General features: G+C 41.1%; 1 protein-coding gene across 1 annotated transcript in view; it reads left to right on the top strand.

Annotated features, from left to right (window-relative positions):
- TBC1D1 (TBC1 domain family member 1) overlaps positions 1-14,855 on the top strand; it is a 2,608,647-nt gene that overhangs the window by 2,039,932 nt on the left and 553,860 nt on the right. Inside the window, exon 14 of the mRNA XM_044062143.1 lies at positions 14,013-14,168. Coding sequence (XP_043918078.1) covers positions 14,013-14,168 — 156 coding nt within the window. The remainder of the gene's footprint in view (positions 1-14,012; positions 14,169-14,855) is intronic.

The raw sequence follows: 14,855 nt of genomic DNA, 5'->3' as shown, positions 1-14,855 counted from the left end.
GCTAAGAAAGGAGTTGCAGTAGCAAAGAATAGGACATCGGAGTCACTCTGCCAGCTTCTGCAAAGTGACTCAGTAGGTGGCAGAAAGAAACCATATCAGACTGCACGGCAAAGACAGAAAGATAAAGAAGATAGTCAGACTCCCTTCATAAGAGATGCCAGCAGCAACCTGCTTACCAGTTCTCAGGACATGAAAGGCAGATGGAAGGAGTACTTCCAGCAGCTTCTAAATGAAGAAAACCTCACAGAAGCTGTACTGCCCCAGACAAAGATTATGATGGGAGAAGAAAAGGAGCCCACCCTAGAATATGTAAGAACAGCACTAAGGAAAAGGAATTCAGGGAAAGCAGCAGGCTCAAGTAAGGTCACAGCAGATATGATTAAAGATGCTGGTTGAGACAGGGGAGAAATGGCTCCTGAGGGTACTCATAGCAGTGTGGAGAGAAAGGCATATCCCAGATGACTGGAGAATAAGCATATTGGTGCCACTGTTAAAGAAAAAGGAGACATTCACAACTGTGAGCAGTACAGAAGTATCAAACCCCTGTCACATTGCATGAATGTTCTGGAGAGGGTGACTGATAAACGGATACATAGAGTAGTTCAAAGTAAGATATGAGATGAGCAGTTTGGCTTCAGATCAAGATGCAGCACAGCTGACCCAATGCTTGCAGTGAGACAGATAGCTGAGTAGAATCTAGAGTTGAGGAAAGAGTCCAACTGGGCATTCCTACACTTGTAGAAAGCATACGACAAGGTCCCAAGAAAGCTGATTTGGGCAGTATTGCGATGGTTCAATGTCCCAGAATTGCTGATAGAATTAGTGCAGGCTATGTACAAGGACCCAGTGACTCAAGTATGAACAGTGTTTCATAAAGGGGTTGCCAGTGAGAGTGTGTGTAAATCAGAGTTCAGCTCTGAGCCCACTGCTGTTCATACTGGTGATGGACTACATTAACAAACAGGTCAGAGGGGACAGATCAAGAAAGTTGCTGTATGCAGATGATGGCTTTACTGGAAAAGGTCAGTCAGACTCTGCCCTAGATTGCTGTAAAGGAAAGGTTAGTTTGCTTTTGATTTCTTGTACTGTGTGTTACTTTATTGCCTTTTTCTATTTTATATACTGTGATTTGTTTTCTTTATACTGTGTTTTACTTGTATTCTGCTTTTAATTGCATATTAAAAAATGAAAACAGATCATAGCTCTCTCTCTTGTGAGTCAGACAGATTTTTCCAATACCCCACCCTGTTACTGTTGTGTTCTTAAAACCACCACTGTCTTTCTAGTTGCCTGCCCCTTATGTTCATTTGACCACATATATTCCCTCTCTCTTTTCACTGGCCGGTGTGATTAAGCACAAAATTGTCATTTTGTGAAATCACTTAGAAACACTAACCATCCAGCCTAATACCATATTCATGGGTGATTTTAATTACCCCACTGTTAACTGGGAATCCTATATGACACCAAATGCACAGGTTCAGAGATTCCTGGATTTTGTAAACATAAATTCCCTGGATCAGATAGTCAATACACCAACCAGAGGTGGAACTATACATGATCTGGTCCTCACTAATATGGAAGACTGCTGCACACCCCCTACTGTAATGCCTTCCGTGGTAAGGTCAGACAACAAAATGGTCTCCTTTGAAGTAAAAGTAAAACCTGGACCCTCCAGCTGATCCTGGAATATTCAGGAACTATTCTAAGGCTAACCTCCTGCTGTTAAGTGAGAACCTGGCAAAATTTCAAGCTCCCATAAACCCTGTGAACACTGCTGACTGTGCAGAACTTTTAGAACATAGGTTAGTACTTAAGCTAACTGCTCTTGCGAGCCATTTTAAGCTTAGTCAATTATCCCTTGTGAGACTCAAACCCTGCACATTGTGTTTGTAAGGCAAACACCTTAACCATTAGGCCATCCTCCCTGTTCACAGAAATCCTGTACAATCATGTTAATAGCTGCAGAGAGGCAGCTGTACCCACTAGGAAGAAGTACAGAACTAACTCAAAAAAACAAGCCACCCTGGTGGAATCACAAAATCAGTAGGCATTATAACAGGATGAAGGAAATCATGGCAAAAATTAGGACGTGCAGCGCCAAGCAGGATAAAAGCACTCTCATCTAACTAAATAAACAACTCAGAGAACAAATAAAGTCTACCAAAGCCAAATTTGAGGTAAGTTTGGCCTCCCAGGCTAAGGACAACCACAAAGCATTATAGGCACTACACAATTGTGTGCAGGGCTCATTGTAAATGGAGCCACCTATACTGAGCCAGAAGACATAGCAAACCTCCTGGCTGATAAATTCAGCTTCAACTTTATCCCTTTCTCCCCCTCAACCTTCCCTCAGGAAATATCATCAAACATAACTCCCCCTAATATCACTAGGGAACAGGTCCTTAATGATCTCTCTAAGACCAAGAACACTGCATCCGTGGACCCAGACAATATCCCAGGATGCCTTATAAATAGCATGAAACATGACCTATCAGGGCCTCTGGAATTACTATTTAACTGTAGCCTCCAAACAGGCTTTGTGCCTCATGAATGGAGAAATGCAACAGTCATCCCTCTGCACAAAGGTGGGGCATCCACAGACCTTGGAAACTACAGACCCGTAAGTCTCACTAGTCTTATATGTAAAGCTATGGAAAGAATTATCATGGAGATGATCAGCAGAGATATAGTAAACCTCCAGACACTGGACCCAACCCAGTTTGGTTTCATTAAGGGCAAATCATGCCTACTAAACCTGATGGACTTCTCTGAGAAGGTCACCAAAGCAATGAATGAGGGCAAAATCGTTCTCACTGCCTACCTTGACATGGCCAAGGCATTTGGCACAGTACCCCAGTTGGACATTGTTGACAAACTCAAGAGGCTAGGTACAAACCCATATGTCACTCGGTGGATAGCCAACTGGCTCACAGACAGGGCCTAGGAAGTTAGAATTGGAGAGTCCACCTCTACAAGGAGGCCAGTTACAAGTGGATTCCCTCAGGGATCAGTTCTTGGACTGCTCCATTTTGAAATGTACTTCTCAGAAGTCAAGGCCAATGTCAGTGGTCTCTGGCTGACTAAATTTACAGACGGTTGCAAATTAAGAGCTGTCATTGAATCTCACACTGACACAAATGTTCTCCAGGAGGGGCTGACACAGACAAACAACTGGCGTCAGATCCATGGACTTAAACTAAATGCCAAGAAATGTATAATAGTATCCTTTGGGAAGTCATCCATCCCTGGTAACTATCATATTGACAATATGCCCCTTAGAGTTGACCTAGTAGTCAGGGACTTAGGGACACACATAGATAGCAATCTAGTCTTTGACCATCACATGTCTACATTGGTGAGGAAATCATTCTGTGTTGCACAACTTATAAATAAAGGTATGGCACCTAAGTACAAGGAAACCATGTTCCATTGTATTTGGCATTCATCAGACCTATCATTGAGTACAATGCCCCCTTTGGTATGTACCTAACAAGGCATATCCAATAGTTGGAATGTCCACAGAGGTTCCTCACTAAAAGAGTACAGGGAGTAAGTAAAATGTTCTATGCAGACTGGCTGAAGGCCATATCCTTGTTCATAGGTGTGCACTAGGCTAATGGCCCTGGAACCTTTACAAGCCTAGCCCATAGAAGTGTCCTGGCATCGTGCCGCCCAACGTTAGTTCCCAGTGCCCCTATCAAGTTGAGCCACTGGAGTGATCCCCGTGGTAAACTTTCTGTTTCCCATCCACTCATCAAAATTTCTCTTGAAGAGGGCCAATGAGGTGCTTTGCTTGACATGTATGGGAAGTCTATTACAGAGCATGGGCAGTCTCTGGGTTATGAACCTGTCCCTCCAGCATGTTCTGTTGATTGTGGTAATGAGGCTGAGATCTCTGGAGCATGTAGTGTGGAGGGATTGGGATTTCTTTAGATGTAGCATTTCTAACAGAGCTGGGTCAGACATGGTTTTGTAAGTCAAGCAGAGATCTCCTCTTAGTAGACGATATGAGACAAGGAATAGCTGGAGTTTTTTGAGTCTTTCCATGTAGGATATGTGTTTAAAGCCTAGAATCCTCTTTGTGAGGTACTTTTGTGGCCTTTCCAGCTGTGTCTAGTGAGGTACATGCCAAATGGAGCATTATACTCGATGATTGGCCTAATGAGGGAAGAGTAGAGAGAGATGATGACCTCTTTCTTCCTTGGTGCAAAACCCTTGGTAATGAGATGTGCCACATAGAAGGACTTTCTGACCACAGTGACAGTGTGGTGGTCGAAGGAGAAGTTGCTGTCAACCTGTGTCCCCAGATTTCTTATAACACCTTCAGTGTTCAGTGGGCTCCCATCGATGTGGTAATTAGTGGGAACTGAGTTTTTCCCAAAGGGGATGATGACACATTTTTTGGCATTAAGCTTAAGGCCATGGTTTCGACACCAGTCATTGATCTCAGTGAGGACTTTCTCTAGGATGTCTGTATCACTTGAGAAATTAATAATGGCTCCCAGCTTGCAGTCATCTGTGAACTTGGTCAGCCAGAGCCCCTCCATGTTGGCCTGGACTTTCTGAGAACTAGATGCCAAACAAGAGAGGACCCAGGACCGATCCCTGTGGAACTTCACTTATGACTGTTCGGCAGTCTGACTTGAGTCCGCTACTTTCACACTGTGGGTTCTATCTGTGAGCCAATTTGCAACTCATTTAGTGATATAGGGGTTGATGCTTAGTTTGGTGAGTTTATCAGTAATTTCTGAGTGGGGAATGTTATCAAAGGCCTTGGCCAGATCGAGGTTGGCTGTATGAACTGCCTTGCCCTCATCCACAGCTCTGGTGACTGACTCAAAGAAGTCAACCAGGTTGAGCAGGCATGATCTACCTTTCACAAAACCAAATTGAGTGGGATCTAGAATTTGGATATTCCCTATATCATTGTTAATTAGGTCCATGATGATGCACTCCATAGCCTTACATATCAGACTTGTCAGGCTAATGGGGTGATAATTCCCATGGTCAGTAGTCGCTCCCCCTTTATGGAGAGGGATGAATGTAGCAGTGTGCCATTCGGTAGGAGCAAAGCCTGAGGTGAGGCTGTGAATGAACACGGCACACAGATGTGGTGCCAGTTCACTTTGTGGTTCATGTAGAACACATCTAGGGATATTGTCGGGTCCCATGGAATCTTTATTGTTGGCCTTGGACAATGCAGCTTTAACCTGTGCTGCAGTAATGCTGGGTGCCTGGCATTCCTCCGATATTGTAATTGGTCCTTTGGGGTGGGAGAGAGGTAAAATTGGCACTGAATCTGTCGGCCAGTATGTTGGCAATATCTGTTGGCTCAGTATAGGAGGTACCATTGTGTAGTAACTCAGAGCAAACCTTGGTTTTGCCATAGAGATTCTTGACATAACTATAGAAGGCTTTGTGGTTGTTTTTGGTGTCTGCCGCAATTCTGCCTTCATAGCTGGCTTTAGAGGTTTTGATGAGGGATCTCAACTTTTTGTTGAGGCTAATAAGGGAGTTTTTCCAGTCTTGGAACTTCACATTTTTCTGCAAAAGTTTCTTCCTTCTGTTGTAGAGTTTATTAATGGCATGGGACCCCCAGATTGGCTTCCTTTTTTTGGAGGAGAGCGTCTTGGTTCTTTTGAGTATGGCTAGTTCCATGCATTTATGTAAGTGTTCATACAGTGCATTGGTGTATGATTCAGCAGTCATGCATCTATTTTCCATTGACATGGGTGCCGTGAAGTTAGTTACCTCTGCTTTTAGGAGTCCAAAGTCAGCTTTGGAGAAGTTTTTCATGGTGGTTACCTTTGCAGAAGGTGTGGGTGAGATGTGGATTTCCATGGTGATTAGTTTGTGGTCATATCTAACCAAGGAGGAATTGACTATTGGTGTAGAGCAACGGTTGCCCATGTTATTAATAACCAGGTCAAGGATATTGCTTCCTCTAGTGGGGGTAAGAATGAGCTGGTCCAAGGCACTGGAATTGATGAATTCCAGGAAGCATTGGGCTAGTGTACTGGTGCATGAGTGATTTTCCCAGTTGATGGAGGGGTAGTTGAAGTCACCTAGTATGAGCATGTTGGGTTGGACCCTAATAATTTCCAGGGTGCTTAGGAACATGGAGTGAGAGTCTTGGGACATGGTTGGGAACCTATAGCAGGCTATGACCTGAATTGCCGTCTTACCCAATGTTAGTTGTACCTGAAGTATCTCAGATGCATTATGCTGGGCTACTAGTCTGGAGGTGTGCATACCCTTTATGAATATGGAGACACCACCATCTTTGAAGCTTCGGTCCATGTTCTGGGGCCAAGAGGTGTGGAATGAGTTATAGCCTCATAGTGCAAGGGTGCTTTCTGCTGCTTTAAACCAGGTGTCTGTTACAGCACAAATGTCAATGTTCTCCATTTTGAGGAATGCTTCGAGCAAGTCCATCTTGAGATTTAGACTTCTAGCATTGAGCAGCATGACCCTCAGATTGCATATATTTATAGCTGTTACGGTGGTAATTTGGTCTTTGGAACATTGCCTAAAAAAGGCACTATATTGTATTCTGTTTCCTACAGGTTTTTGAGGGAGATCTATGCCTGGCATACAGGACATTGCCAGACCCCACTCTGATGGACCTCCTGCATATCCACAAGACAAACATCACCAGAATTACCTGTTCTAAAGCCTTAAGCCTTACCTGTGATATAAATAGGACCTACTGGAGAGATAGGTAAGTATCCCAGAGGCTACCCCGTGTATGGAACGGGCTTCCCATCCATGTTAAGCAGAGTTCCCTCCCTAACCCAGTTCAAGCAACTTGGACAATTGGATGAGAAACCGGAAATTCATCCCTGGTTTGGCACCTGTGTCTTTAATGGACACAGGTAACCTGTAAATGGTTCATCTCCGAGGCTCATGCTTTCACTTATCAAGGCTATCAGAACTTGTGAGAGATTTTGGGATACATGACTAGGCTTAAAAAGGCCCTTGCGGTCATTAGGCTAGTAAACACCTATGAACTTATGAACCTGTGTGGCATTACAGGCAGGCTCTGAGTAAGAACTTCAGCAAAGGATCTGGAAATGGAATGCAAAACTGAAGGCATATGGGATAAAACTAAGTACAGATTAGACAGTGGTGATGCCAGTAAATTGTGGAAATCAAAAGAAGCTGATAATTGAGATAGAAGGGAAGATAGTGGAACAGGTTAATAGTTTCAAGTATCTGGGAGGGGTGTTTGAGGAAAAGGAAAGTCTGAATGAAGAGGTCAAAGCTAGAATCAGAGGGGCTGCAGCCAACTGGCATAGGGTGTCAGGTGTAGAATGCCAAAGAAGCTGAAACTTAAGGTGTACAAAACAGTGGTGTGACCAGTACTACTAAATGGTACAGAAACCTGGGCAGTAAATGCAGAGCAGATGGGGAAGCTAGAGGTGATTGAAATTAAGTGCCTGAGATGGGTGGTAGGATGCACAGTGAAATGAGGACATAAAAGCAGAACCAAAGTAGCTCTAATTGCAGAAAAGATTAAAGAGAACAGAGTACGGTGGTTTGGGCACAAGTGCAGAAAAGCAGAAGACAATCTGGTAAACATGAGTTTGGGACAAACAGGAAGAAAGTAAGAGGAAATGAGGACATCCATGAAAGAGGTGGATGGATTGTGTGAGAGAAGATCTGTGACAGTCAGGTGTGAGTGTTGAAGAAGTCAGGAGTGTAGCGTTGAATTGAAAGAGATAGCAACAGTTAACTTGACACCCCAATCCCATGTAGAAAATGGGAAAAAGGGGGGGTTGATGATGATGGTTTTACCTATCTATTCCACATTGTGCAAGGTAGTATAGCATTTTTTTTGGTGGTGCTGGTGGTGGCGGGATCTGCTTGGCCTTGGAGTTTTACAACTTGGGTTGTTTGTCCTGAGAGTCTCCAATGGTTAAAGAACTGGGTGTGTGATAAAATAAGTATAAAGCAACTGTTAAACCATGCTGTGAGCTCCTTCCCTAGTTGGTAGTAAATGTTCTACATTTTGCCCATTTGTTCCTCCTTATGAGAATTAATATTGTGTTCCATATTTTGAAGATGGAAAGTTGACTATGGATGCAGTTTCTTTAATTCTTTTGCTTGTTGGTGCTGTGAACTGTCTGAAAATAAAGAAGCCTGATCTTAAGAATTTGGGGGTATTTTGTTTTAGGTATCTCACTCAATAACACTGTGCATTTTAACGTCTTCAGCTAAGAGTTATTCATAGACAGTTATAATAACAGTCAGAAAATCATAACTTCCTCATTTAAAATCCTGCATGTCCAAAAAGTATTCAAATCATGGAATGGATTATTGTGACCAGACAATTCATTCTGAGTGCTACCTAAACCTGTCAACTGTTTCTGTTTTTGCTGAATGTCCCTAATTTTGCTTCAAATGTTAGTCTTGTCTGTCATAGCATTTTTAATTTTCTGGAAATCGCTCGTGTTTCTAGTCAGTCAGTAATGCTAGCCATTAGAGTTTTATACTTCTTCTTATTAAAAAAATGCATATTGATGCAAAAGTGATTGTTTTATTAAATTTTTAAGTGAATAAGAGTAAAATTTAATAATTGTTCCTGATTTTATCCCCCGCATTATTTTAGTTTTGTCTAAATTTCATGACCAAATAAGTTGAGAGGTGTTAACACTGCCTCAAAGTATTCAGATCTGAATTATTTCTATTGGTGTTATTTCAGCAAACCTGAATTAGAGTACTAGGTGGTTCATATTGTTGAATTTGCTTGGTACAGTTTCTGTCTTTAACAGTGTTGTTTTCCATGTTGGGGGTGCTGGAAAACTATATTTGTAGTCCTCAGTAGTTCAGCAGGTAGCAAATTTGTCTTTGGTATAGATGTTGTACATGTTTTGGGTTCTCTCCCTGCTCCAAGTGCTTGGGTTAAGTTTTTGCACTGCTAACACGGCCGTGCAGCATGGGGGGGGGTGCACTCTTGGGTGTGCTGTCCATTGGATGAGATGTTAAACCAAGGCCCCATCTGCCTGAGTTGGTTGTAGCTCATATGGATGTAAAAGATCCCATATTCTTATTAAAAAGAGTAGGAGGAGTACTCTGATGCCTGTCCAAAATTCCCTTTGTCAGTATGAATACCAGCTCAGGTCTCCCTTGAAATGAATCCAGTAGCCTATTGAGAATAACCTGGTCAAAAAAAGTATAAATAAATAAATTATGGTTGCCACCGTATCTTGGTTATTTCATTATATGTTTGAACTATGATTATTTTAATGCGTCAGAATCATTTAGTGGTAATGATTATTATATCTCAGTGGACCTAGCACTGTAAAGTGATATTGAAGTCATTTTCTCAGAATCCACTTCAAGCCCCTTTTATACGAGTCATGCTAGGTGAAAGGAAAAATTTTTTTAATTTTCATGTAAATGTGGCAGTAATGTGTCACAGGCATCTTGTATAGTTTCTGGAACCTATTTTCAGTTTCACTTTTTTTTTGCTTGTATACCTCATTCTAGTGGATAGCAGAGTAAAGAACTATGATGTGTTGCCATACATACGGTATGGCTTGTCCTTAGTAGCCTTACTTGAAAAAAATGTATCTTCCTCACATGGTGTGAGAGATAACTTTCAGAGTGGGCAGGCAAGGTGGGGTGCACAACCTGTCTTTCACATGAATAAGTATAGCTGTATGACTTATTGTGGCAGAAGTCTCACTAGATAAACATGATACCTTCTTGCTTGAGATTTCTGTATGATATGCAGCATAATGCATGCCCAGGTCTTTTAATTGGTGTGTTCTGTACTAGTGATGATCCAACATTCATCCCATTCTGTGTATCTTCTGGACCTTACTGTCAAACCCTGGCTTATATCAGTAGACCTCAGACATACATGAGCTTGGGGCTATGACGTCCAGCACATCAATGACAATACTACTATATGGCACCCCAAGAGAGTGTAAATCATCAGAACTGTCAGCCCTAAGGAACTGTTGAATATGTACAACAAGGTGTCACTGCTGATATTATATGAATTCCCAATACTTCCCTAATCCATATTATTTTACACCACCAGTGGGGGGGGGGTCACAAACTGAAACACACTAATTAGTACCCTGTGCAAGAAACTGTTTTACAGACCAGTGGAAGACCAAGTTCAGTGACTGCCAAGAAAACAGGAAAAAAATAAGAGTTTCATGGTAAGTTTTCAAGTGTTGTCATAAAGCCAAGCAATAAAGCCCATCAGAAGAAGCCATCTGTGAGACTCCTTAACTAGGTCATTGAGGAGGTCTGTGAGATACTTAAAAAAATAGATAAACTGGACAGATGAATATGAGGGAAAATGTGCAGTACAGCCTCACTCAAAGAACATGCTGAGAGGTATTTATTGGTCACACCATCACCCACCTAGTTTAGTTCTAACACAAGACAGAAACTAATAGCAACTCTGCTGATGATACTGAAAGATCTTGGAATACAAGTTACATGGAGACTCGGGTGAATAGCTACAGTAAGATGCAGCCAGTGATGTTTTTTCAGCCACGTCTCCTTGATAAAGAACAGTTCATCTGATTGAAGACTTCAGATTTTTATAGGGCTTGTTCCTGATCAGCTTGCAAGTATCCAGTGTGGTATGAGTCAAGGCATTAGTGGAACTGACTCTACCCAGAAGTCAAAGTTGATAGTCTGTTACCTGAAGTGCTGAAACCAAGCAGGAATGACCTGTTTCAAGGTGGTATTTCACCCCAGAATGGCTGGTAGCCCTCATACTGATGTGGGCCACTGGGAGAGGTCTTATGACACAGAAGCACCCCCTACCCCTCTGACTCATGAATTCTGCAATCATCTTCGTACAAGTCAGAGATATCTAAGAGTCAAAAGGATAGCTAATTAATAGAAGGTCTCTGAAATAAATTTTATCTAAAGTACTAAGACTAGTAATTTGTTTAAAAGACACTTTACTGAACTCCAAAGACTGCAGTCATAAAATAACCCACCATCACCAGTAACAAACGCACAAAAAAATATAACAGCCAAAGGCAGATGTGACAAAAAATTAATACTTTACTTTCAAAGTAATAAACAAGTAATTAGAATATTTCCAAAAAACAATTGTTGCAATAGCTACGACTAACAGTAAAAAATCTTAGTATGGTAAAATTTTAAGTACTGCAACCTGAGGTCTCATGAACATAGTTTGTAGTACTTATCCATAACATCAACAGTCCAGCTCTTAAAGTTCTCTATATGTTGACAGGTGATAGCCATTTTATCACAAACACCTCTAACAGACTTTCAGTCTCAGTGTTATTGCAAGTTTAAAAAAATTCCAACTAGAAGTATCAATCAAAAAAAAATGTGTCTGATGTTAGACAAGTCTTAAGAGTGGAATGACCACATGAAGCAAAAAGTAGCCAATGGGTACACAGGAGGCAAAAATTGTTTACAGGTAAGAGGAATCCAAAATAAGATTTAGTCATTTGGTCCATATTAAGCATCCAAAGGTAAAGCTAAAGATCTTTCTACTAGTATACAGAAAGCAATTCATTAAAAGGGCTCCTCCAACAAACACCCTGAAACAAAACTCAGAGCAAGAACAACTAATAAAAAACAGCTTTCTGTTGCGGTTTACACCAACAAAATGAAGTATCCAAAATTTATCTCAGTCAGAGTTAAAGAACCCAAAACAGTAGAAGCAAAAAGGGTAGTAACCCACTAATGTGTAGCCAGAAGCAAATATTGATCCTGGATATTTTTTTTAAATAAAGGTAGAACAAAACTCGGAAACATTAGCTGTCAGCCATATATTTAAACCCCCCAAAGTGCCCATTGAAGTTTTCATTGTATTGATTTATTTATTTGACATTTGTTGACCAGGAGTGTCCAAATGAGCAAAAAGCCCTTTTTCAGAGGAGGTCCGGTGAGAAAAGCTCCACTAAAGCACAAAATGATAATGAGACAAAAATAATGAAAGAATACAAGTACAGTAAATGACACAATATATGTATGCTGAAAGGGTAGTAAGGCTAAGTACATTTTACAGTATGAGCAGTAGTAAGCCTATGTACACATAATGATTAGAGTGCCGTGAGGGGAGGTTCACAGTGCAGTTAAGACTGACGATAATGAGAAGGCGGCTGCCTTTTACTTCTTCACTGTACCAAACACACACTTCACTATCCCTAGTTAGACAAGGATAGCAAACTAAACAACATGCCCAAAACAGATAGAAAACAGTTGCAAAAATGTTCACTAACAACTAAAAATAGTAATGCTAAGAACACTAAAATGCAAGTAAGCAATTTAAAATGAGAAAGACAGATAATTTTATTTAACAATGCAAACAGCACTGGTATGCGCACACGTACACATACCTCTCAACTGTCCAGATTTTTGGGCTCATATTTTTTGTTTGTTCCCCATAAAATTTGCAATTTTCTGACAATTCCCTGCGATGATCTGAAGAATGAAGTTACTAAATAATGGCATACATTTGAATTTCAGACTTCAAATCCTTCAGAAAATGTATGTTAAAACAAACCCTGTTACTCTAGCAACTTTCTAAGTTTGTAAGAACAGTATTTAAAATGTGTCCCTCTTTTTGGGCCTTTGTCCCCCCATTTTGTTGGGCTTTGTCCAGATTTCTTACAGTAAGAGATTTAGAGGTATGCGCACACACACACACACACACACACACACACACACACACGTGTTGTGCGTGTAACATCATTCTTTCCCTTGACAGGTGTAGCATTCTGCTTCTACCTCATCCTCCTTCACCTTTCAGTCTTCATGGGAATCTCTTCTATCTTGGGTCCACTTTCAAATGAATGCTGTGGTTTATTCATCTGTTTGCCATCTGTATTGCCAAACCCATACAACTCATGTAAGCTACATATTAAGGGAGAGAGATTTTCCATCTCTAGCATAAGGAAAATGTCATTGTACCGATGCTTAAATGCAAACTAAACAGCAGCAACCTACAAACAACTATGGTGAGCCCTTTGATAAAGCATAAAAAAGATTAGACCAAAACCCAGTATATACTTGAATCATTAACATCTGACTTCTGATGTGGATTCAGAAAAGACCTTAATATTGATACTGCTTTGTTAAAATAACTTAAGATTGTGTGTGTGTGTGTGTGTGTCTGTGATTGCACACACACACCTCATTTGCAGGGGGCGACCTGACGTCATGGAAGAAGGGACAGAAACCGATGCAGGACCCAAGACATTGTTAATCAGGCCAACTGAGGGCAACCTGTAAGCAGATTACCCAAATGTAATGACTGCAGCAGTGAATACACTCAAACATCTACATTTATGGTAAGTGTACACAACTGTACTTTTTATTTACTGGGTATTAGTTGCAACAATGTTGTTGTGCATCTAGATTGAAGTAGCTGTTTAGTACAGTTTGCTTGCACTTTTAGAGTAGAGATAGATTCCTAATTACTGTGCATGTGACCCAAACTCAGTTAACAGCTCAGGTGTCTGAAGGCACAGGCAATGGAGGATAGGCATTCACACCTGGGGGTTGGTTCGCATGCACAAAGGCACATATTTGGATTTCAGTGGTGGACACCAGGGAATATGATGTGCCTTTTTTGGGTGGGCGGGGCATCCACTGATAGCCCCTTGCTGAAGTGATGGAAGGTGCAACTCTGATGCCCACTGCATATCCCACCTTTATGCTGATGTTGGGTGGGTGTAAAGGGTAAGGCTTAATAAGAAAACTTAAACCACTTCTGATGGCTGCCTTAATGAAGATCCCCCTCCTGGATGACACTTACTCTAGTGATGGTAAATGAATAGTAGATTGGCTGGTTTGGGGCTGATGATTAGCAAACAGTGGGGGGGGGGGGGTCCAAAAAAACTGTATAGTATTGTTTGCTTGGTTTATAACATTGTTACAGTGTTTTCAGTCAAGTTGCTCTGCAGAGGTGATATTTTTCAAGGGTAAGAAAAAACTTGTCCATATCATACATCCTGTTGAAACTAAGATTTTTTTTATTTGAATGTTAACAATAGGTGTGCCTCGACATCACCGTGGTGAAATATGGAAACTGTTAGCAGAACAGTATCAGCTAAGGCATCCTTCGACAAGTAAACAGCCAAAGGACACACCCTATAAGGAACTATTGAAGCAGCTTACCTCACAGCAACATGCCATTCTTATTGACCTAGGTGAGTACGGTGAATGCTGAATGTATCAACAAAGGAAAAAAATGACAGATGCAGCCTATGGCTCTTGCATATCTAAGTTCAATGTTTGTTGCATTTAATATATATATTTCAGTTATTTTGTGGGTATCAAATTAAACAGATGCTTTTTGACATTGCAATGGCTTCTCATTCTCACAGAAGATCAGCAGCATTTATCTTACTTTCGAAAAATTCACTTAATTATTTAACTGCTAAATGCACTGCACATTTCATTGTCTGAAGAAGGTGGGCAGGATCTCATGACCTTGCAAATTGCTAAAAGCATTGCTACATTGTTCAAAGGACTTTCAGCATTGCGACAAAGGAATTCTATTCACTCTTCATGCACTTTGATATTCAGACTGCCATAAGCCAGAAGTTGTACTGGGTACTACATTTATCTTATTTTTTAGATGTGATATTAGGTGTGTACCTTCTGTGTGTATATAAACTAACTGAGCAGTGAATTATCACAGTTACAAAGGGGTAAAGTCTTGCAGTTGTCAAAAGGATAAATCTGTGAACTGTAGTTCCTGTGGTACAGGGTTTGATTCCCTCAGCTCTCATTTGCCTGCTGTGTGACCTTGAGCAAATTACTTAACCAGACATTGCTCCTGGGTCACCCCTGAAAAGCGGGCTATGTATCCAGTGGGCCTACCTGGTTAACAA

This window comes from Protopterus annectens, chromosome 2.part1 (genome assembly GCF_019279795.1).
Source record: "Protopterus annectens isolate FY-2018-M chromosome 2.part1, PAN1.0, whole genome shotgun sequence".
In the NCBI taxonomy this organism is placed as follows: domain Eukaryota; kingdom Metazoa; phylum Chordata; order Ceratodontiformes; family Protopteridae; genus Protopterus; species Protopterus annectens.
This window is presented reverse-complemented; position numbering and strand designations above follow the sequence as displayed.